The 24,549-nt window shown below is 43.4% G+C and overlaps 1 protein-coding gene across 4 annotated transcripts in view; it reads left to right on the forward strand.

The window, feature by feature from the left end:
* Nucleotides 1-24,549, forward strand: part of KLHL29 (kelch like family member 29) — a 404,582-nt gene that overhangs the window by 368,381 nt on the left and 11,652 nt on the right. For 3 of the 4 annotated variants that reach the window (XM_062638407.1, XM_062638409.1, XM_062638408.1), the window contains 3 exons: nucleotides 1,117-1,297; nucleotides 13,688-13,881; nucleotides 22,128-22,272. In XM_062638407.1, the coding sequence (XP_062494391.1) occupies nucleotides 1,117-1,297; nucleotides 13,688-13,881; nucleotides 22,128-22,272 (520 nt within the window). The remainder of the gene's footprint in view (nucleotides 1-1,116; nucleotides 1,298-13,687; nucleotides 13,882-22,127; nucleotides 22,273-24,549) is intronic. The other variant, XM_062638410.1, reaches the window with a different exon arrangement.

Here is a 24,549-nt window from a genome sequence, read left to right on the forward strand (position 1 = left end):
TTTTGTAAGAGGTTTAGTTATTCTTAGCTGAGGTACTTTTCAATATGTAGAGCCATTTTAGGCTGTGCCATACCTGCTAAAAAAGCTGTTGAATCTTAAATTCAAAGCTTATTTTAGCTCTTTCCCCTGAATCTGGATGAGCAACCTGATCGTACTTGCTGGCTACAGTAGGAGAGCTGGAAGTCCCGCATGGCTGAGTGTCGGTTGCTACTTTGCTGTGCTCAAATTTACAAGATACCGGAAAAAGGGAAGGGGAACCAACAGAAATGGGAATGAACCCCTGCCAGCTCCAAGTACTGGTTCCCACACTGCATATCATAGGTTTGGAGAGTGAGGAAGCCTGGTTTTCTCATTAAACCACAAACTGAGTGTAGTTTCTTTTCCTGGCTTGACCACTGACTCCTAGTGTGGTCTGAAATGAATCATTTCACCTCTTTGTGCTTCAAAATGGGAATAGTAAGACACCCACTAAGTGGTTACCTTGGAAGCTTCAATCAGAAGTTAAAAATGACCAATATGAGTATTTCACTGGAGCATCCTGAACTATTTCACCAGAATGGTACATCTGATTCTTTCCTTTATCACTTAATGAAACTAAATTAAAAAATTGTCTCTGAAAATTAGACATTAAGCCTGCAGTGCAAGCACTGACTTTATTCTGCCCATATATGTGTGCCTTCAATCTATCACTGTATTAAGTATTTTAGATTTCAGACTGGCCCATGTCTCGCAAGCCAAGATAGGCTGTGCCTCCTGAGCACCTTCCTGCAAGTGTTGCAGTAATTGAATAGACTGGAAGTTACTTATGAACACTGAAAAGGGTCTATCCCCTTATGCACATGTCCCTCTCAGTCTGACATCTTGATTTCTTCATGTCATCTTATTAAAAAAAAACACAACTAAACCCAGCCTTTGGGGCACATGAATAAATGACACAGATATGCATCATCGGAACAGATGCTCACCATTGAGGGTGATTTATTTTAATTAGTCAAATGTCATTTGAAGATTTTTTACTTTGTGACTGGCTTTGATTGCTGTGTGCAAAGCTGCTGCCATTCCAGGATCTCACATAATTCTCCCCTTTTCTTTCCCTCACCCGCACATCGGTGCCAGGCGGCATGGAGTCGGGTGTCACGCTCGCTGATGTCTGGTGTTACATGTCCTTGCTCGATAACTGGAACCTCGTGTCCCGCATGACAGTCCCAAGGTGTCGACATAACAGTCTGGTGTACGATGGGAAAATTTATACCATTGGAGGGGTCGGTGTGGCAGGCAACGTTGACCATGTGGAAAGGTAAAAAAAGAAAACACAAAAGCATGCTGCTTGCTGGAGCTTTTTCTTCATGCTATGCTAAAGGAACAGTACCCTTTTAAAGGACACGTCAAATAGGCTGTATGTGTTAAAATAAGCTTTTCTAACAGCTAAGAAAGGAGGAAACTATGTAGGATTAGATTTCTTTTTAAAGCTTATTTTTAAAGCTTCAGTGGAAAGCATTGTTTCAAAACCAAAGGTGAAAGCTGCCAGTTTGTTTCGCCGGTTTGCCTGGGGGAGCAAAGAGAGGAATTAAGCTTCTTTGGCCACTTTACACAGATTATACAGTGAACTAATAAACTTCCTTTGAATTTAGTCCTGATGAAAGTCTTTACAACCACAATAATCCTTTTTGTTGTGTTTTTTTTTTTTTAAACCCCCAAAAAGCAACAGCAAAGTAAGTTTATCTCGCATGCTCTCCTGGTAGAGGACCTCAGCCCTGACTGACCTGGCTAGAAGGAAGATCCTGCCTTTGGTGGTCTTGGCCTGGAGCTGGGACCTGCCAAGCTCCAAGTAGAACAACGGCTATGGAAGCAGTTTTGAATTCTTGGCTGAGAGGGAGGAGCTGACTGGAGATGGGAGAGAATGGAAATTACTCTTTTCAAAAAGACTCCAGATATAAGAATTGTGCTTTTCTCACATGGAACTTAAAAAACAAGGAAAGAACAAAAGCATAAAAAAAAATATTTCACAGGGTAGAATTCCAAAACCAACTAATTTCGTGTCAACTGTAACATTCAGTAAAACCACAAATTTTATGTACGTACCAATGTTTTCAGTAAAAAATAGAAACTGCCTTGAAACATGGTCTGTGAGAAGATTCCATTCCAAAATGACCAATACAGCCCTAGCCCTACCCAAACACTTCAAAGTGCATACATCTTTGTATGCAAATGTATTTTGTATTTCAAATGATACATTTTTGTGAAATGTTTTTCCTTCGTGAATCTGGCAACCAAAAATATGAGGGATTTATTTTTCCCTCTTTCTCAGTTTTAACTGCTGAATTTTGGTACTTCAGCACCATTTCGAAGCAGGCCAAGCGAGAAAGGGATAGGCCTAAGAAAGATTTTTATTAAAAAAAAAAGAACATTTTTCAAAAGGTGAGGATTAAAGGTGCTTTCCATCTATTATTTTGGGATTTTGGCGCTGCAACATTTGTGTTCCATTTGTGCAGGGGTTGGTTGTTTTTTATATTTAGGCAAATAGGGCAAATACTGAATGCCAAAACCTGTATTAAAAGTTTATTAATGTTTCAAAGTCAAACACACAGGAAATCAGGAAATGCCAAAAATAAAGCTTTCTTCTGCTGATCTACTTTTTGGCACCATCTTTAATCATATGATGACTTCTCTTTCCCTGGAGGATTTCTGCCTAGTTCAGTGCATGGAACAGACCAGTTGTCTGTATGTACATCCAGGGAGATCTTATCTGGTGCTGAGTGGCCACCATTCACATATGGCTCTAGTTTTGTGTTCCTCTGTCTTCACAAATTTGTCACTATTTGACCTAGGAGACACAGGTGTGACAAATAGCCCCTGGAAAAGACGTGTGCCGTGGGACAAGGTCTGTAGGCAGCCTTCCTTCCCACCCCAAGCACAGACTGAACAACTGACGCTGGTGACAATGCTCTCAACAAGTCAGGGAAATGCAGACAGCGAAGAATGAATGATAAATCATGGCAGTGAATGCAGTGTGTGAGCATTGCCTCCCTCCTTAACCTTGAGCGTAAGAGGACAGTGCCCTCAGGACTTGCTTTGAAAGAAATCATGTTTTATGCAGATTTATGTACGATTTCTGAGGGTGTTTGTCCTGTAATTTAAGTCAGTAAATTTTTAACTAGCAGAAGTGGTTTTGTGAACATAGGAAGGAGAGAGCCCAGTGTTTCAGCCCATCTCTCGATAAAGATGAACATCGAAATAGTGCTGTGGGTGCAAGGGTCTCATTTCTGTTCCTGCTCTGATTCTCGTGGCCTCTCTTTAACAAAGCATCCCAAATGTCAATCACTTGAATGAACTCCAAATCAAGCAAAGTCACCTCCTCTCCTTCCTTCTCATCTCAGTCACCCAAGCCCTTGCCACAAATGACTTTGCAGCCTGCAAAGTCACACGCAGGCCCTCAGCTCAGGGAGAGCAGCCGTGCTGGTTTGCAATTGTAACGAGCCCACCGAGAGACTTGGATGTGGGAAAGGAGCAGATTTCCTCCCTATCATTTCAGTGCATGCTGTCGCAACCACAATAAGGATGTCTTGTCATGGGGATTTGCTAAACCCGTGGTTATAATTAATCTGCTATTGTCTATAAAGTGAGTTGTGAGACAAAGCCATGGAAAAAGTGCAACATGGCCTCCTTTGGGTTATGCCAAGAAATTAAAGAGGGGGATGACAGAAGCAAAGCATGACATGGTTGAAACTGTGTGGTTTGGAAAGGGAATTTCAGGATCTGCTATTAGAAACGAAGGTGAGAAAAACCTGACCTTGTAGCTGTGCTGAGCAAAGTTAGGCCTTTTAAGACAAAAGCATTTGCCATTTGGATGAGGCAGCTAGTTTGTACAAGATCAGGAATTTTAAGCACTGTGCCCCTTTTTGCAAGCAGTAACTCTTCCTGAATTTGGATGGCAACTCTAAAAAAAACACATGAAAATACAAACTAAAGTCACTTTAATTACTCAGTTGTCTGCTGTTTTATGCTCAGTTAATGCCCACTTCTTGACTCTTACTTCCTCTCCTAACCTCAAGAGCTACAGGCAACTGAGGTTCTCCCACCATATTTCTGTGTGGGCTGCACATTGCTCTTCAAGTATTGTTTTGCTTTCAATGGGACACTGAGATACCACCTCTTAGGAGGGGGACACCTCTCTGTCATTCCAGCAGATCTTACAAAAACAATATATTAAAATATTGTGACATGATCATATGCTCCAAATCACATGATGCCAAAAATTACATTTACTTTTGAGGTTAACGTTGTTCCCCTCAGTGTTGGATTTCAGGGTCGCACACTCTTGGGTTTCGGTTCGTTTTTCACCTCAAAGGTGGCATCTGACATGATAGCCCTGCTGTCCATCCAGATGGAGGTATGGGGGCTTATCCAGGCCTAATACACAGTGTGGTCCTGGGCTGTGCCACCAGTGTGAAGGGCAAGGCACTGGTCACCCTCACCCACTGGGCCACCTACCACTTTTCATTGTCCACATGCAGCTTGTCTTTCCCAACCACATTTTGCTTTCTGCTTGCTCAGTTAGCTCAAGTGTGTCCATGGCCAGTTTTGGCCAGATTTTGATGCATATTCACTGGCATGGTGGAGGGCATGTCTCCAGTCCAAAGCAACTTATCCTGACCTCACCTCAGTTAGCAGCCCCAGAGCAAGGAGCCTACAGGGTGTTTCACCACAGTGGGTCTTTGAAGACAGAGAAAATAACATTTTCTCCCAGTTTCCTTCTTGTTTTCCACCTGTTTTTTTTCTGGAATTCTTTTAATATTTCATCCTAAATGGTTAAACTCTCACAAAGATGTTTTTACTCTATTCCGTTTTTTAAAAACAAATGTCAGACCATCTTAGCTATACATGCTGCCACCTAATTCATCTTCTGCACCATTAGAAAGCATTAAAGCAAGGAGGGGCCACTGGACTCCTAATGATTTATGGCATCAGCTCCTGAGCTCCTGTCTCTGTGCTTCTGGTTGTGTCATTGATGCTGAAAGGTGCAGCCTCAACCAGAAATTCTGATGCCACTTAAATCAGTGGGTGTTTACCCATCAGCTTCAATAGGGCCGAGATTTTTTACCTTTTCTCTGCCATTTGTCTGTAAAGAGGCAGTAAAAATTCTGGCTCAATGGATAATATTACAGGACTATCAGTCACAAACAGATGAGTAGGAGTCATTCATTACTCATCTTAAAACAATATGCATGTGCCAGAGGGGCTGAGTTATATGTCCATTTTTGTTGCTATACATGGGTATATGTTCAGGGAGAGTTATGTTTTTGGAATGAGTGTTTAGGGAAATAACAGCATGGCTGCAGTTCTCCATCAAGCCCCTCTGGCAAGTTTCTGTGTGACAGGGAGCAAGTCATTAGGTGTTAGGCGAGAGGGTATTACACTTTCTGTCTTTTTCTGAAATATGAGTTGAGTTGGGAGGCAGCGAAATGAAGTGGATCCACGAACTAGGTTTTTAGATAATGGATGGGCCCTGTAATATATGCAATTTGAGAGCTGAGAAGACTGCGTATGCTGACAAGACAATGTATGTGACTAAAAGTGTGGAAATGTGGGTGCTTTGTGGTTATTATCTGTTTGAAGGACAGGGAAGATGAATCCCCTTGACCTGACAGCACTTCTACAATAGGGTTGTCTAAAATTGGAAGATTACTTTGGCTGGCAGTCTGTACCTGGATGACTGTCTAAATATTCAGTGTAACAAATAAGCTTTGTAAGCTTTAGAAACCGCTTCAGAACCTGCTGTTTTACTGAGGTGTGGTCACACAGGAATTACGGCTTCTCCCCAGGAAAAGGTGGTGGAATCAATAGCCCAACTGGAGTGCATCTACAGGAGCGTACAGCATGAGTAACAGGAAGAGCTGGAAGCCATTGTGCAGCAGGAAAACTAACAACATAGTTCCATCACTGAAACATGGTGGGATAACTCAGCTAGATTGCTGAAACAGATGGCTATAAACTCTTCAGAAGGGATAGGCAAGGAAGGCAAGGCATTGGGGTAGCCCTGTATGTTAGGGACTTCTGTCCCTAGGTGCAGGTAACTCAGAAGGTCTACAAGGATGCTGTGAGGTTATGCAGGGAGCAAATTAGAAGGGCCAAAGCCCAATTAGAACTTAACCTGGCTACTGCTGTAAAAAAAACAATAAACAAATGTTTCTGTAAATACATTAGCAACAAAAGGAGGGCTAAGGAGAACCTCTATTCTTTGTTGGATGTGGGAGGATACACAGTGGCAAAGGCTGAGGAAAAGGCTGAGGTATTTACTGCCTTCTTTGCCTCAGTCTTTACTAGTAAGACCAGTCATTCTCAGGATACCCAGCCCCTGATCTATAAGTCAGGATGGGGAGCAAAAAAGTCCCCATAGTCCAAGGGTAAATGGTCAGTGACCTGCTACCCACTTAGACACACACGGCTGTGCAACCAGATGGGATCCCCCCAAGATTACTGGGTCTGCTGATCACCGAGCCACTTCCCATCATTTATCAGCAGTCCTGGCTAACCAGGGAGGTCCCAGTTGACTGGAGATTAGGAAATGGGTCATTCACCTAAAAGAAGGGCCAGAAGGAGGGTCTGGGGAACTACAGACCTGCCAGCCTGGCATCAGTGCCAGGGAAGGTTATGGAGCAGATCATCTTGAGTGCCATCACGCGACACGTTCAGGACAACCAAGTGATCTGGACCAGTCAGCGTGTCTCTGCGAAGGCAGGTCCTGCTTGACTAACCTGATCTTCTTCTGTGACAAGGTGGCAGGTTACTGGCTGAGGGAAAGACTGTGGGTGTTGTCTCCCTAGACTTTAGTAAAGCTTTTGACACTGTTTCCCACAGCAATGTCCTAGAGAAACTGGCTGCTCATGGGTTGGATGGGTGCACTCTTTGTTGGGTAAAAAAAAACTGGGTGGACAGCTGGGCCCAAAGAATGGTAGAGTGTGGAGTTAAATCCCATTGGAGGACAGTCTCAAGTGGTGTTCCCCAGGGCTTGGTACTGGGGCTAGTTCTGTTTATTATCTTGAAGGGTATATTCTGATTAATATGTTTGAGGTAGGAAGGCTTTACAGGGTGATCTGGATCGGTGGTCCGAGGCCAGTTGTATGAGGTTCTATAAGGCTCAGTGCCACGTCCTGCACCTGGGTCACAACAACCCCATGCAACGCTACAGGCTTGGGGCAGAGTGGTGCTCAGGGGAAAAAGCTGCCTGGTGGAAAAGGACCTGGGTATGTTTGTTGACAGCCAGCTGAACATGAGCCAGCATGTGCCCAGGCATCCAAGAAGGCCAGTTGGCATCCTGGCCTGTATCAGAAATAGTGTGGCCAGCAGAGCCAGGGCAGTGATCATCCCCCTGTACTGGACACTGGTGAGGCTGAATATTGTGTTCAGTTCTGGACACTCACTACAAGAAAGACATTGAAGTGCTGGAGTGGGTCCAAAGGACAATGAAGCTCATGAAGGGCCTGGAGCTCAAGTCTTATAGGGAGCAGCTGAGGGAACTGGGGTTGTTTAGCCTGGAGAAAAGGAGGCTCAGAGAAGACCTTATCACTCTCCGACTACCTGAATGGAGGTTGTAGTGTAGTGGGGGTTGGTCTCTTCTCCCAAGTAACAAGTGATAGGACAAGAGAAAATGGTTTCAGGTTGCTTCAGGGGAGGTTTTGATTGGATATTAGGAAAAAATTCTTCACTGAAAGAGTTGTCAAATATTGGAACTGGCTGCCCAGGGAAGTGTTTGAGTCATATCCCTGGAGGTGTTTAAAAGAGGTGTAGAATGCTCTGATGACACCACCCAAGTCTTGGAAGGCAGACACAGGGACTGTGAGAATAAAGACCTTGGACCCACTGTAGGAGAGGATCTGGTTCAAGACCATCTTAAGAACCGGAACGTACACAAGTCCATGGGACCTGATGAAATCCATCTGCAGGTACTGAAGGAGCTGGCGAAAGAAGTTGCTGAGCCACTGTCCATCATATTTGAAAAATCATGGCAGTCAGGTGAAGTTCCCAATGACTGGAAAAAGGGAAATATAACCCCCATTTTCAAGAAGGGGAAAATGGATGACACGGGAAATTACAGACCAGTCAGTCTCACCTCTGTGCCTGGCAAATCTTGGAGCAGATTCTCCTGGAAGGCATGCTAAGGCACATGAAAAACAACAAGGTGCTTGGTGACAGCCAGCATGGCTTCACTAAGGGGAAATCCTGCCTGACCAATGTGGTGACCTTCTATGATGGGGCTACAGGGGTAGAGCAGTTGATGTCATCTACCTGGACTTGTGCAAAGCGTTCAACACTGTCCCACACGACATCCTTGTCTCTAAATTGAAGAGACATCCATTTGATGGATGGACCACTTGGTGGATAAAGAACTGGCCGGATGGCCGCACACAAAGAGTTGTGGTCAATGGCTCGATGTCCAGCTGGAGACCAGTAACGAGTGGTGTCCCTCAGGGATCTGTGTTGGGACCGGTCTTGTTCAACGTCTTTGTCGCTGACACGGACAGTGGGATTGAGTGCGCCCTCTTCAGGTTTGCCGATGACACCAAGCTGTGTGGTTCAGTTGATACGCTGGAGGGAAGGAATGCCATCCAGAGGGACCTTGACACACTTGTGAGGTGGGCTGATGCCAACCTCATGAAGTTTAACCATGCCAAGTGCAAGGTCCTACACCTGGGTCGGAGCAATGCCAGGCACAGCTACAGGTTGGGCAGAGAAGAGATTCAGAGCAGCCCTGCAGAGAAGGACTTGGGGGTGTTGGTTGATGAGAAAATGAGCATGAGCCAGCTTCAGTGTGCACTTGCAGCCCAGAAAGCCAACCGTATCCTGGGCTGCATCAAAAGGAACGTGCCCCTCTACTCTGCTCTCATGAGACCTCCCCTGGAGTATTGTGTGCAGTTCTGGTGTCCTCAACATAAAAAGGACATGGAACTGTTGGAACAAGTCCAGAGGAGGGGCATGAGGATGATCAGGGGACTGGAGCACCTCCCGTATGAAGACAGGCTGAGGAAGTAGGGGCTGTTCAGCCTGGAGAAGGCTGCATGGAGACCTCCTAGCAGCCTTCCAGTATCTGAGGGGGGCCTATAGGGATGCTGGGGAGGGACTCTTCATTAGGGACTGTAAAGATAGTACAAGGGTTAATGCGTTCAAAGTTCAACAGGGAAAGTTTAGACTGGATATAAGGAGGAAGTTCTTTACTGTAAGGGTGGTAAGGCACTGGAATGGGTTGCCCAGGAAAGCTGTGAATGCTCCATCCCTGGCAATGTTCAAGGCCAGGTTGGACAGAGCCTTGGGTGACATGGTTTAGTGTGAGGTGTCCCTGCCCATGGCAGGGGGGTTGGAACTAGGTGATCTTAAGGTCCTTTCCAACCCTAACTATTCTATGATTCTGTGTGGTACTTGGCGACATGGTTTAGTGGTTGGACTTGATGATCTTAAAGATCTTTTCCAAACTATATGATTCTATATCTTTATGATGTCTTAAGAAAATTAATTAAATAGCTTTTTCCAAGCCTAATTTCTTAAGCCCCTCAGAACATTCAAGAAGAAAACAAAAAAGGCAAAAAACAGCAATCCATTAATGTGATTTTAAACAACATGTGAATTATCTGGTGAGCAGATCAGTATGACACTGTACAGCTTTATTTTAAATAACGGCTTTCCTACAAATAGATTTAAATAATGTATAAGAAACTGGAGGGTGCATGTCTGTAAGCAACTAACTGTGGTGTAAGGATTTTATAATGTGAATAAATGAAGATACTCATATAGCTGTTTAACCTAGAAGGAGAAAAATTAAGAGACTGAGGAGAGAAAAAAATAGTGTTTTCAGGTACTGAAGAGATTAAAAATGAAGAAGGCAGAGAAGCAAATGGCACAGCTTGAAATGAATGGTTTTCTGCTGTTAATACTGAGGTGGTACGGAAAGAGCAAGAAGGGAGGCATTGAATGAGATGAGTAAAGCAGTAGGAAGATCAGGCCTACTGATGGAATCCTAAGAGTGGAGAATTGTGGAAGCCAGCAAGGTAATTTCTGCATGTGCTCTTTTCAGTCCTCGGCTGTATTCTCTGCTGAATCGGATGATTTGTCATACCATGAGTACATAAATAACACATAAACCAGGGGATAGTGACTGCACAAGGGTCAGGTGAGACGGCGGTTCTTGGTGCACATGAAGCAACAGACCGGGGACACATGTCCTGCATGCATGGAAAGTCTGATGTCTGCAGCCTGGCAGGGCCATAGACAGCAGGGTTGCAGGGACTGCTCTGAAGGCAGAGGAAGGTATGCGAGGGGATGTGTGTAAAACCACACGTGAGTCTGTAGCGTACAAGGACTGCAAAACCAGGAGTCAGTCATGAGAAAGGCGATGCCCTTGAAGTTTCAAGTTCAGGAGATTGGATGGGCTTGGTAGGCCCATAGCCAAGACAAGCATGGAAACACCAGGACTAGAGGGAGCAGTGGAGGAGAGGGAAGGAAAACCTTTGCTTGGCATGAAGCCAGCTCCCATTAAGTCTCCACCTACAGCTTCAAACAGGGGAATCAAATGCAAAGCTTGCCTAATGGAAAGAGATCAATGTGATTATTCTTTAAATCAGTTCTCTCCCCGCTGGCCCCTGAGCAGAGCCAGCGTTACAGGCAGCTGAGGAGCCCCAGTAGCACTAGTGGCAGTGGAGTGACAGCAACACCAGAGATGATACAACACATGGAAAGGCCCTGGGGCAGAGAGGTAAAGCAGGTGTCATTATTTCCTGTCCTGGAAGGTTACGAAGATTCAACTTTATTCATTTTTAAACCAATTTCGTTAATCTGGTGCAAATCCTTGTGTGAACATATTAGGAGCTGACTTGCAATAGAACAAAATGATGGAAACCTGCCTTGCAGAGACTTAAGGAGCTTAGACTACTTAGTTTATCACGTACAAGGTGAAGAGGTGACTATTATTTTCTGCAAGTCCATACGTGAAAGAGAGAGATTTGGTAGCAGACATCTTTATAATCCCAACAGGAAAAAAAACTACTTACTTTCTCATGGGTGGGAGCTGAAGCAAAACAGAGACTAGAAATCAGGTCTACAGTATTGCAGTGAGGGAATGAACCAGAGGAATAAATTTCCCAGAGGGATGGAGGGACTTGATGGACACATATCAGGAAGCCTTGAAGGCATCATCATCTTTTCTTCAGCCCCAGGGGTAAGTTAGGCTTGTAAGAGGGTTGCTCCACTGTACAGCCCATGTAAAACCCACATTAGATGTCTGTGTTAGGTGGACAGAGACTTGCTTCCACCTACTTTATGGTTCATTGATTTTTTAAACCAAATGACCCTCAAGACAAGAGTGGGTTTTTTTTAAGCTCCACTTGCACCTATATCCAGTAGATTTGCAGCCTTTGGCTTTCAGCAGATGAAGTGAAACTGGCCATTCATGGTTTCCCAGTGACAGATGCAGGGTGGGAGAAAGAAAGATCAGTTCTGTCATCATAAAGCATAACTGGAGAACAATGAAAGTGGGTGAAAAAACAGGGTCTGGGGGACCTGAGGTCCCAATAGTGATATTCATCCAGAAAAAGGATGATTGTTTCTGTAATTGGACGCTTTCTCCAGTGTTCCTATAGACATTGGTCCTCAGCCACACCAGCTTGCAGGATATGTGAAGGATGTGACCCCTCCTTTCCAAAAATGTATTGGAATGATCAGAAAGTCACTGGGAGGAGCACATCTGTTTTGGGAACTGTGGTCTGCCAGGTACTTCTGCCAGTGCCAGGGAAGGCAGCGTAGCCACTCACCGTCCATCTTGAGCCACTTCAACTGTCCACAAATGTTCCTGGTGCTAAGTCAGATGGGATGGTGTGAGACAATACATATTGAGTGACAATTTGTATCTTAGAAGCCAAGGTGCTAGAAAGGAACATTAGGTCAGTTCTCAGCATTATTGCTTTCCCTTTTCTAACCAGTTATAACCAATTTCTTAACCAGCTTTTAATAAGACATCAAGAATTAAATAATCAAGCCCCAAATTATTGCTGTAGATGAGTTAGCAAAATGTGACCCAAAAGCAGTGTACAAAACTGTATTATGCAAGATTTTTGCATATCTGCTAGTATAGACCAAGTGCTGCCCTAAGTGCTGTGGGCAAATGCAGGAGATGCAGCATATGCTGCCTTCCTTGGAGGAGGCGCTTGTGCATTCAGAATGCATCTGCAGGCTCAGGTTTGGTACTAAGTGTTAAGAATCAGCCCAATATAGGTGTGTCGTGTTGATTGCTCCCAGCACCGTGTTGTTTAATCTTGTTATATTTCTCCCCTTTGATCAGTTGTTGTAGATGAATTTAATTTCTAGGTAACTAATTCAGAGCATTGTACAAGGCAGTTCTCCATGCTCATTAGAAGGGACTTGCCTAATTTTATTTTTTTTCAGTTAAAGTTTGCCTCCCTCTTGCTTTTGCCTCAGTTTTATGAGTGTGTTAATTACTTTCAGTTCTATTACTTGGAAACTCATTAATGTGTCTTCATTAAGAACATTATTCTTGTGCTGTTTCCACCATTTATATTGTCCCCAGGTTTGGGCAGTGAAAACTTGAAGGACGTGTTATAAAGGGAAAAATCCCTTGTTGCTAAATCATTTTTTACAGCTGGGTTCATGGCCATGGATTCATTTCATGTTTGCATATTGCATATCACTAATATTAAGATCAAAAAGCCTGAATGGGTGACGAGGGCTTCTGTTCTTGCAGTCAACAATTCTGAATAATCACTATGCAGGAAACTCCTATTTGACTGAATGTGCCATTACATGGAAATATAGAAGCCTAAAAATCATGTTATTTTGTGCTGTCTCCCAGACTCATTTTAGAGCAGCTATTTGGATCCCTGCCACATTATCTTTAAAGAAAAAAAATTGACGTCTGTGCTTGTGACATTGTCTAAAATGAATCTTCATCCGTGGATTATTAACTGCACATCCCTTATGGTCAATGGCTTAATTAAATCAGATACTGATGACCTTAAAACTAATTTAGCACTTTCATGCCTACTCTTTTCTGTTTGCTTTATGTCAAATATGGATGCAATGGTGAAATCTTATTCCAGCATTAATGTTTGCAGCATCCTGCAATGAAGCACAGTAGTTTGATTTGCACAATGAAAATTAAATGGAAGCAGCTCATTCTGGCGCAAAATGTACATCACTGGCCAGTTAACCAGAGGAAAAAGAGCTATTGCGTTGCATTATGTGCAGGTGAGATGTGTTCCACAAGCTGAACAACTGAAGAACATTAACATTTGCCTGCCTGCAGTCTCTATTGGATATCACTGTACTGATTTGCAAGAATAATCTCATTGTATACTCATTAAAAGAAATAATTAGTGGAAGACATCTTAACAAAGATGTCCTGAGTTTCTTTGGCTTGGCCTATAATGAGATTTGAGAGGCATATAGAGAAAACAGAAGCAGCTTTTTCTGGGCTTTTCTCAATGTTTTAAAAGGTTAGAAAAAGCGTTAATTACACTGTTTACTGAGTGCTTGAATTTGTAGGATGTTAAAAAATACATTTCCACCTCTGCTTTTCTTCTGCTTGTCAAGCTGCCTTTCTGTTGTATACCAGCCTGCTTTCTTTGCCTGTCTATCTTGCCCAGCATTGTGTCATCTCAGCTCATTCCAACTGCTGTTCTCCTAGGTACGATACAATAACCAACCAGTGGGAGACCATCGCTCCCCTGCCAAAGGCCGTCCATTCAGCTGCCGCGACTGTCTGTGGTGGGAAGATCTACGTCTTCGGTGGGGTGAATGAAGCCAGCCGAGCTGCAGGGGTCTTGCAGTCCTACATCCCTCAGACTAATTCATGGAGTTTCATAGAGTCTCCCATGATCGGTAAGGGATGCGTGGTGTCAGAGTAAACCTGTAGTACAACAGAGATCTCTGTGCTACAGGCATTTTAATGCCTTTGCAGAAAGCAAATGAGTTGGGGGGTAGGGGAAGATACGTTTATGACAGGATACGTTTATTGGCAGGAATGCATGGTATATTATACCAGAGAGGCAATTATCTGAATCTTTACTGAAGGCAACTGTCACTCATTAATACAGCTAGTTATCAGCTAGAAGTGATGAGTTCAAATTAGAGGAAAAAGGAATGCAGTTATTGGGTATGGACAATTAGTAATTTTAGATCAAAAAAAAATGCGAAGTGCAGTGAAACTTCATTCTGGTGTCATGTGTTGCTCCATGCAGTTTAACAGCACCATCAGTTAATGGGTTATTACTCATGGTTTGTTAAGATGCCGCCTGCCCTGTGGGAAGTAGCAGTCATTCTTAACTGGGATTTATCAGTGGTGTCCACAGGAATACAAGCTTCATAGGCTGAAATCTCCAAGATACATAAATTATTAGAACTGTGTTTGTAGATTATGATGCCCCCAAGGTCACTGAAAATTTTACTGAACAAAGAGCAAGACAAGAGGCCAAATTTTCCAATGTACCAGCCAGTGTCAGTGGTGCAGACTTCCTTCCAAAATGAGGATATGGCTCATAAGTTTGTATCTTACTTGCTTTCTGTTACGATTTGCACCGTGAGCATTTAGGTTGCTTTTGGAAATGTGGTTTAGTGTTCAGCATCACAAGGACATCACTGCAGAGTAACAGCCAACCTGGGCCACCCGCTCTGCGCTGGGTGGCTATCGGCAGCCTTCGGTCTGACTATACTTGGCTGCCAAAGAAACAGCACTCATACAGTCAAAGAGAAGCTGTTTTGGGGTGGCTTGCTTTGGCGTCCTAGATTCATAGAATAGTTCAGGACCATTAAAGTTCATCTGTCCAATGCCCCTGCAGTGAGCAGGGACATCTTCAACTAGACCGGGTTGCTCAAAGCCTCATCCAGCCTGAACTTGGACATTTCCAGGCATGAAGCATCTACAACCTGTCTGGGCAACCTGTTCTGGAGAGGGTGTAGATGCCTCATGCTTGTTTCACCACCCTAAATCTGTTAGTCACATTGAAACTGTGACATGAGGTTTTTAAAAAATCATGGTCTCATTATTGAGCCTGGTAGAGCCGTAGGAGTGGCAAGTAAGAAGTTATAGAAGCACAGTTATGAGGTATTCAGGTAAGGTCTGAGAATATTCAGAAAGCTAAACCAAGCTGTTCTTTTTACTGTAGCTTGTTAAAATTATTTTGACTCTCTTCTTGGGGTTCCCTAGTAGATCAGGTCATGAGGAGCTGGCACAGTCATGGTGTATCCTCCCCTATGCAGAGGGTGCTGCTGTTTTTCAGCTCCCTTGCTGCTGTTTGTGTCCAGCCTAACATAACATGACATGCATATGATGCAGCATGAAGCACCCAGCAGGAGGGCGTTAACCAGCAAAAGTTATGTTTATGTAGTACAGCAATGCAAACAACCTTATTGCCTGGCTTTTTCTATCACGTGGCTACAGCTGCTGCTGCTCATTTAATCCACTGACGGACAGTATGAGGTTTTCTGGACTCACAGCTTATTGCAAAAATGAATGCATTATGCAAAGAGGTATTCCTTTTCCTCACGAAAATACTGCAAGTGCCACAGGAGCTAAGAAATCATTCCCTGGGCTTGTTATTCTGCCTAGCAGGCATCAACACCAAGCATGCTTGGAAGAAATGATCCAAACCATTCAGAGTTGGGTTCATCACCCGTTTTAATAAAGGGGTGCTATTATTTCCTAACAAAAATACATGACACCGGTGAAGTTAAAGGATGGTATTCATGTTTTCTTGGTGTAATCAAAGTTAATTAGTTAAGCTGAAGGCATAAAATACATGATAAAATGAGGAGTTGCTGTGTCTTTGCCGGGAAATGTACAATGTCAGTTTATTTGCAAATAAAGTGAAATAACACAGACCCTGAAAAATGGCACCCCATGGAGAATGTCTGGGAAACTGCACTGATGTGATGCATGATCTTCACTAAAAGGCAGTGGGAATATTGAGATGATATACTTTGATTTCTTCATCTCCACAAGAACCATATTGTCACCTGCATTTGTAAAGTATACCCTAGAAGTGGATGCTACACCAAGTATGGTACAGTCTAAACCCAACAAGGGAGTAGAAGGACCCTTGGAGTGCTTTTTGCAAAATGGAGCTGAGATGAATTGTGGGATGATCACTGCTGGGGTGCCTTTGACATCCTCAGAACTTTTTTGTGTTGATTTGTGAATTCTTGAGGTATCTCTCTGAGCTAAGGCAACTGAGCTATCCTACGGTGAGTTGTGTTGTTTAAGGTCACCCCAGATATCAGTGAAATCTGTTTGACCTCAGATAGGACAACAGGTTATTTGAGAACACTGCAAGCACGTTCAGATGTGCAACAGTAAGAGCAGATATTGAAAGTAACCAAGGTCTCTGGAGGTTTTTAGACCAACAGTACCAGTCTCAAGTCACTGGTATTTTATGATAGCAAGTTCAACACAGTATAGCACACATTTGAACCTAACAGGCCCATCTCTTCCAAAGCGTTGTGTGCCAAACTTGCCCAAGGCAACACTGGCATCAACCATGGCAAGGGGGAAGGTAATTTTTTTGGCTAATCTCAATGGAGATGAAGCATGCTGGATACTGATATCCTACCTGTGCAGAGAAGATACGAAGTAGGGACCAATAGCAAGTCCATGCAGCTCAGCCTCTGCTCTCGTCTGCCTGGATTTCTTCTAGGAATAAGCAGTGAATTCACTCCATTTATTCTTTAGCCCTTAACGGCCAGGAAGTGTTGGGACATGGATGCTTGCATACAGTAGGTATGACACTAGGCGCACCAATTTGCTGCACGTGGATGTTGTGGTAGCCTTTGGGTAGGTGTTAATTATAATTTGAAGAGGAGAGGGTCTTTCTCAGTGTCCCACCCTTTGCCCCACATCTGTCCTCCCCAGCTGTGGAGGGATAGATGTTGGTGCATCAGTGCAGCCCACAGATTGATGTTACTGGAGTAATGTAGCTTCCCAGGGCTTCCACACTGCATATTCTTGGTAAATCACATCACACATCACTTTCGTGTTTTGAGCTCTAAGAAGTTTGCTGCTGTGAAGCCAAAGTCCTGCAATAGTAAATGAACCCAGGCTACCTACTTGCAGCTCCTGCCTTTCCATATCTTGCCAGGCTGCCCTGTATCACTCTGCTAAAAATATTCCATGCCCAGCTTCCTGAGGCTTGTCTTATTTAACAAGATGGCTATAGACATGCTGAAGTCAGTGGTTGTTACTAAGCCTAATTATCTAGTCACTGCCTTTTAGTTCACTTTGTGCCTTCATGCCAGGACACTAAAATATACCTTTTTTTGACACTCTGTACAGTCAGTGTCTGTACTGGTGGAATTACAAGTTTTTATTAATGTTTCTGGATTGCGCAAAAAACAGTGTTTTGTCATCACCACTATTAAATTTTAAAATCTGGTGAGAACTATGGGAACACAGAGGTCAAAGATCTATGAGCATTTTAGATTTCCAATCAAGTATCTAGTTCCTCACCATGCCATTTATTTCTGCAGTAATATGTGGGACAATCACAGAGCTGAGAATGTAAGAAATATCTGGAAAACAGCATTAGTAGCATCCGTGCATTTTTACTGCACTGTCCTGTAGCTTAGTTTGGTTAAAATGCATAATCATTCCCATTAACTTATTTTTGGAATTTACAAGAAAAATCAGACACATGTCCTGCCCTTTTCCCCAAGGCCAGTAGTTTTGTACCTGTGTGTGGGTTTGGCCACCTCTCACTTATTAACTCTCAAAGCAATGAAGGTTTCATCTCATCCTACAGTGTATTTTTCTTGCCATGACTAGTTCTTGGTGTTTATCCCACTAGTAAGCTTAAATATTACTTTCCTTTGTCTCACCCATTTCTCCTCTGTATATGCCATATGCACCGTTCAGAATGTTTTTTTCCACTCCTTGATGTGTTCCCACTGCACATACTTTCTCTGCCTTGCTACCTCCCCTTCATCTGTGTGGCCGTGCTTTGTCCAGCTCTCTTCAGTTCATCAACATTTGTCTCATAATTTGATGCTGAAACTGCCCCACAGTGGCAGGTGGAGCTTTCTGTTTTGGTACTGGTGATCCCACCACACATACATGAAATGCAGCATTTGTAAGTGAGGATACTCAACTTCAGGGTCCAGGAGGAAAGTTTGCTCAAGGGTCATTGAGGAAACCACAGGGCCCTGCAACCTGTTGTATAATTACAAGAAATCAGCCAAGAGGAGACACCGTGCCAGAGGGCTGACATCCGAGACCCTCCTGTTAACTGCAGTAGCTGCACTTTAGCCTCATGAGCTATGTTAAGGATCAGACCACGATCTTCTGACTGCCACCAGACGTTATCTTATCCATTGCTATGCCATTCTTGAGCTTATCTGCATAGTATTCAGAGAGGAGAAGAGGCACTTACTATTAAAAGCAGATTTGTTTTATATTAACTAGCCTCTGTTCTCCAATCTGCTTCATCATTTGCATCAACCTCCCCACTGGCCACCTGCGCTTACAGAGAGACCCTTCAGTTGGAGTTATGTCTGGACTGGTGGCATGCCTGCATTTTTTCCTCATGATAAAAATGGTAAAAGACTAGCTTGGTTTTAATAACCTTTTCCCATATGAAGTGCTGCTGCCATTCAGTGTAATGCCACTTCAGTCTCTGACCGAGTGCTTCACTGGGAGGCAACATAAGATCTTTAAGCAATCATGGGAGGGAAAGCAGGACTGTGCTACTTGACCATATAATGTACTGAGAGATAGGAGAGCCACGAAACACATCACAGACAGTACACTGTCATTACTAAGTGAGGAGCACACTGGTAGGTTAAATTATCAACCCCATGTGAAGTACACCTCTGGCTCAAGGATTGTCATTGAGTGCATACCCCTTCCTGCAATGACTTGTCACTGGAGTAGAAATACTTGCATATTTTCCACTAGCAACAGGAAAGAAGAGTGATTTTATTATGTTATCCACTTAGAGAGAAGAGTACCTTTTATCTATTATTTCCTTTACATTTATTCTGCCTTTTAATCTCAAGTGTGCTTGCTGTCCTGGACAAATCCCATTTAAGATTTTCCAGCTTAAAATGGATTACTGTATCTGACAGCCCCGACACTTGGATTTTGGAGGGGAAAGGAGGCTGCTTCTCTGTTTCTATGCTGCTTCTCCCCTCTTTTCCTTCCCTCTGGCAGGGAAGTAGTCATTTGAAATAACCAGTGTCCCTGGTATATCCCACCATAAGCCGCTGACCCATAGATGCTCACATGTACACCCAGTAGCATTGACCAAAAAACCCAGCCAGAACATGCTTTTGTAAAATTAGGCTCCCCAGCCACCCGCTTTATGCTGTGAGCATGGTGAGGACTTAGAGCAGCAACAGAAGTTGCAGTCTCCTGAGCATTTGCAGGAGGCTTCCAAGCCCTGGGATGGACAACAGCAAGGGAAGAGTGTGGGTAGCACCTAAAATGAAGTGAGGTTAAAGACTGAAGGTGGTCATCCACACCTGGGTAGAAGGGATGATGGCTTGAGTTTTCCACACTCCTTGTATCCATGAACAGTTCCTGCCTCCATGGTAACAAAACAAAATAAAACCCACTGTCTTCTCTCTACCTGTCTCTTGAGGGTGTCCCTTGTGTCCTTCTGCCATATCTTCATCAGGATCAGGAGACTGCTGTGAGTGTCTCCCTTCCTGAAACAAGTGGCAGGGATTTCTCTGTTTCTCTATCACAGGCTTATTTTATACCAATTTATGAAATGGTAGCTAAAGACAAAAGGAGTAAAAAGACAACAGATAGGTGATGTATTGAAAAATTGATGATAACCAAAAATGTTTGACTCTTAAAAAATAAGCAAAAGAATATTAGAGTGTCTGCCTATTTGAAAAGAAAGAAAAAAAAAAAAAGTCACTATAAAAATAACCAAGGGGTTTCCCTCTCTAACAAAAAGGAATGTGTAGTCAGTGATTCAGTCTCCTGAGAAGTCGCTGTTTCTGCCTTGAGGGAGCCCCAAATAATTTCCTGGTGGGATCAGGGAGCCGAGTTCTGATTTTTTTATACAAGAGTTTCATTCTCCTGCAAAACACTGCAAGTCGAAGGAAAAAACCCAGGAAGATATGATAATTAAATATGGAAAATTTCTGATGAGCGTCTTAACTGGAAAAAATGTCACATATGCAAGTCTGATTTGGAAAGGATGTGAGCCGGGTTGTTAGGACAGATAAGTCTTTCTGATGAATTATAGTGGCTTAGTGGCACTGAGAAGAAACTGAATACTCCTTGTTCTATTTTCTGGATGAATTAGTTTCTTCCCATCTGTTCCCAGGGATCAGTGACATTTTCCTAATACATCCGTGGTTTTTTGACATATGCCTGTAGATACTCAGCTCAATAGGAGGCCAACTTTAACCCATAACATGTTTTGTCTGGTTTCATGCCAGCTGCTGCACCCCTGTTATGTCCCCCTGTGTACACACTGACATGGGGTGAGATGAACTGGACCAGACCACCCCATGGCTGTGCTGGAACAGAAGCAAACACCACAAAACCGTAATTTCCCTTCTAGTTTAATCACTTCAAACCTCAGTTAAGGAAATTACCTCTCTTCTGGAGACATTCATCAGCTTTTGCTTGACTTCTGACAAATTAAATCCCTCATAAAATATTTAATGGAATAAGGTGGTTTTACAAGAACCTCCGGGTTACAAGACCAGTGATGCAAGAAGTAAGCAAATGCCAAAAGTGAAGCTGCAGGGGCTGGTTTAAACCCTTCTCTTTCTGTGTTCATAAAAGGACACAGTCATAGTGTTACAGATCTGGGAGGAACATACAGACCCCTTTGACATCAGGTAGAGGCCCTTATCGGAGATGTAAGAGCATAATAAAGCTGGTATTGCACCTCCTCTCAAGCTTGCTGCCCAGCTCCCTGCACATAGGAGGAAGGCTGCAGTGGCTGAGGCCATCAGCACTGTGTCCAGGATGGTTCTACACTGGAGATGCAAACCCAACCTTTTCTGAGCATATAAAAATGCAGATTTTGGAAAGGCTTTACCTTATATCTATGTATGAAAAATTTTTCTGTGCCCCCTGACACCAGGATAGCCTCCCAGGAAACATCATCTTCACACCAGAGGGCTTAGGCTCTTGCTTCTTAGAGAACTGGTGCGAGGCTTATTTTAACTCCAATAAAGAAATGTATTTTGCCGTCTTTTGTTCCAGACACTGCTGATTGGTTTCACTGAAGTGTTGATTAAAAAACCTGTATCGCATCAAGACAGACACCATCATGAGAAATTTCAGCCCAACTGGCTCATATTTAATCATGTGCATATGGCATGCTAATGGCATACGGGACAAGTCAACTAATTAAATTAGACTTATTTTACTCAATAATTTATGGTTAAGTTTTACCAATATTTCTAATAATGCCACAGCTAACACAAGAGTTTTCAAGCGTCCTTGGAACCTCTGACTGAACTTGATTTAAGATAAGGGACTTCTGTAATTTCAAACTCCAGCATCGCAGAGTTTATTGCTAAAATACAGGGCTGCTTGAAGGTACGCACACATCTGAAAATAAAAGTGCAGATGAATTTACGAGACAGATGAAGGCAAAAAGAATTGGGTCTCAGAAAATCTTCTGGATTATGTGGGTGATCTTCCCACAAGCAAAAGCAGACTACTAAAGAGAACCAACTATTGGGTGTTATTAAGCGGACCTCTGCATTGTGGGTTTCTACTGTACTTAGCTGCTGCATAGGCATGGGAAACATCTGAGTTAAAATTTGCAGCAGTTCTAAATTCTGAAGCAACTTGACATCTTAATTTTGTATGTAAGAGTGGAGCTTTCACAGTAACTACGTTAGGCTTCAGGAGAGGATAATTGTGCTTTCCCAGTTCAGAGGGAGGTGCATACTGGGGGGATGAAGGACTGATGAACTTTAAAAGTGCCTTTGAGAACTTGGAGAGAGGAGAACAAAACCAGGAAAGGTTTCCTCATTTTTCTTTCCTTAGCCTTGGAGGTTTAGAGAAACGTGACTTATCTATAAATAAGGGGAATGTATAAAAAGAAACAAGCTCCAAAACTGAGCCTAAAACTGATCTGAGTGTTGCTTTCCATTGACAGATAACAAATATGCTCCTGCAGTCACTCTCAATGGGTTCATCTTTATTCTTGGAGGAGCGTATGCACGAGCAACCACCATCTATGACCCAGAGAAAGGCAATATTAAAGCAGGTCCCAACATGAACCACTCCAGGCAGTTCTGCAGGTGAGAAAAACCATTAAAACTGAATTACCGGTGCCTTTAACATTTTCTGCCCATAAATAAGGTAATACAACCTAATAGTGAAGGGGAGAGGGGAAGGGAGGTGTGGATTATCTGGGGGCTTTCCTCATCTCTTTTTTGTACATGTTCAGGGAGACAGCATTTCCCAGAGTGCACATCCAGGACCCTACTATGGTTCATGTGTCTCTTCAAGTTCAGGAGTGATGGATCGCAGGGAGGGACGTGTGTTGGGCTCCTTCAGTAACTACAGGAACACTGTCTTCCTCGTTTGCCTTTGTAACCAGAGGATGATAAATACCTGCTGTAGGAGAGACCATTATAATGTGGAACATGGTTTTGCTAAAAATCACCTAAACGATCCATGAAAGAAAAAAAACACTGAGTAAGCACCACACAGTGATATTAGTTATTCTTATTCATTACATTCTTTCAGAAGCTTTTGGGACTTGCTTCCCCAATCCCGGTCACAGGTTTAAGAAACTGCCCAAATTGGCTGACAAAAATAAAACCTAGCCCCCACTGCAAGTACTGGCAGAACTTAAAGGCCTTTTAAAAAGTACTCATGGCTGTTAACTGGCAATCAGACAGGCTTGTTTCAGGCTTTATACAGCACCAGCCCCTCTCGGAGCAGATCCCATACTGAGGGCTAGCTGAGCTATCTGTTCCTCAGGGAAAAGCCATTGCTGGTCCACAAACTGCTGGAGGCGCTGGGTGAGGGTTTGTTACTAATACCTGATGCAACGAGGCTCAGGGCACGGAGCAAAACCAGGACAGAGGGGTTGTGCCAGGCATGTGCCCAGGTAAAACACTGATAGCATTGGGAGGAACAGCAGATGGGGCAGCAGCTGGGCCCACAGCATACCCACATCTCCCAGTCATTCAGCCCACAGCAATGCTACTTCCCCAGCGGTGTCCCTAGCCCCCATCCCATGGTTGAAATGCACCTCCATGTTTTACCTTGTGGCATTTAACTATTCATTTTGGTGCAATGAGAAAATTCCTTTTAAGAAAGCATGCTCCGTTTTTGTCTTCTTCCTGGGTTGAGTTTTTTCCCTGTTTGTTCTTTTTTTTTTTCCTCCGTTTCTTTTGTTAGTTTAAGGAGCGCCCTCTCTTGGCTGCTGGAGCATATTTTATTGTAAAGCAGAGTGGTCCAGGCAGCCGGCTTCATGTGCTTAGATGCTGCACTAAGGATAAGTCTTCCTTGTCCCTCTGCTGTAGCAGGAGGTGAAGCCTGCAGTGCTCAGTGAGGTGCTAATGGCATTTTTCTCCTGAAAACCAGAAATAAAGGGTACAATGCAGTTCAGTTTACCTAAGCAGTAAAATGGAATGTGAGGGACTTGTACTTTTGATACATTGCTGTGCCTTCCCAAGGAGAGGGTTGAGCAGCTCTTAGAACATCTCTGTTTTGTAAAATGTAACAAAAATCTGCTAATGAAGTATCTGGAATGCACTGTAAAAGAAATTGCAAGGGTGATTTCAAGCAGGAGCTGTTGGCTGAGCATCTCACATGAAAGCTCCCCAGGGTTCCTAATGTGAAGGGATACTTTGCTCTTCACCCTGCAGAAGAGAACCAGTGGGAGACCTTGTGATGGACCAAGGAGACTAACCAGTGATCTAAATACTAGCTGTTGCTGTGGCGCCATAATAAACTGGGTTTGCTTAAGTAGAGTATGACACCTGTCACTAAACTTTCCAATGACGTTTTTTTCTGAAGCCTAAAGCAATAGAGTGGAAACTTACACTGATAGTGGGGTAACTACTGAAAAAAGGAATAGTTCGTACATCCGAATTGGATGCCCAAAAAGGCACAATTTCAAAAATTGTTAAATGTGCTGGGAAACAGGAAAAAATATTTCAGCCCAAAAGAGATGTAATACCTATGACAAAATATAAATCAATTTGAATGGAAATAGGAAGGATGGGAGCTTAGCAGTAACAAATAGGTTAGAAACTGGCTACTGCTACAGGAGCCTGGGGGAACCAGTGAAGTATTAAGGGCTCATAGGAGTAAAAAGAAAGGCACTTTCTACCTTTGGGGATTAAATTTGTGATCTTAATCAGTTATAAAACCACTGCTGATGAGGCAGCAAAGTGTAACACAGCCTAGTCCACTGGCTACTTCTGATCTGTATTTGGAAGGGAGGAAGGTGGTTTTGTTCCATGTTCTGCTGTGAGAGTCCAAAAGCAGTCACTGTTAGCAACAAGGATAGGTGTGAACTCAGAAGTGAAGTTCTCAGATCAGGCAGCCCGGCTCTCTTA

Source organism: Pezoporus occidentalis, unplaced genomic scaffold (genome assembly GCF_034315485.1).
Source record: "Pezoporus occidentalis ecotype Australia unplaced genomic scaffold, CSIRO_AGI_Poc_V1 ctg57, whole genome shotgun sequence".
Taxonomy (NCBI): domain Eukaryota; kingdom Metazoa; phylum Chordata; class Aves; order Psittaciformes; family Psittacidae; genus Pezoporus; species Pezoporus occidentalis.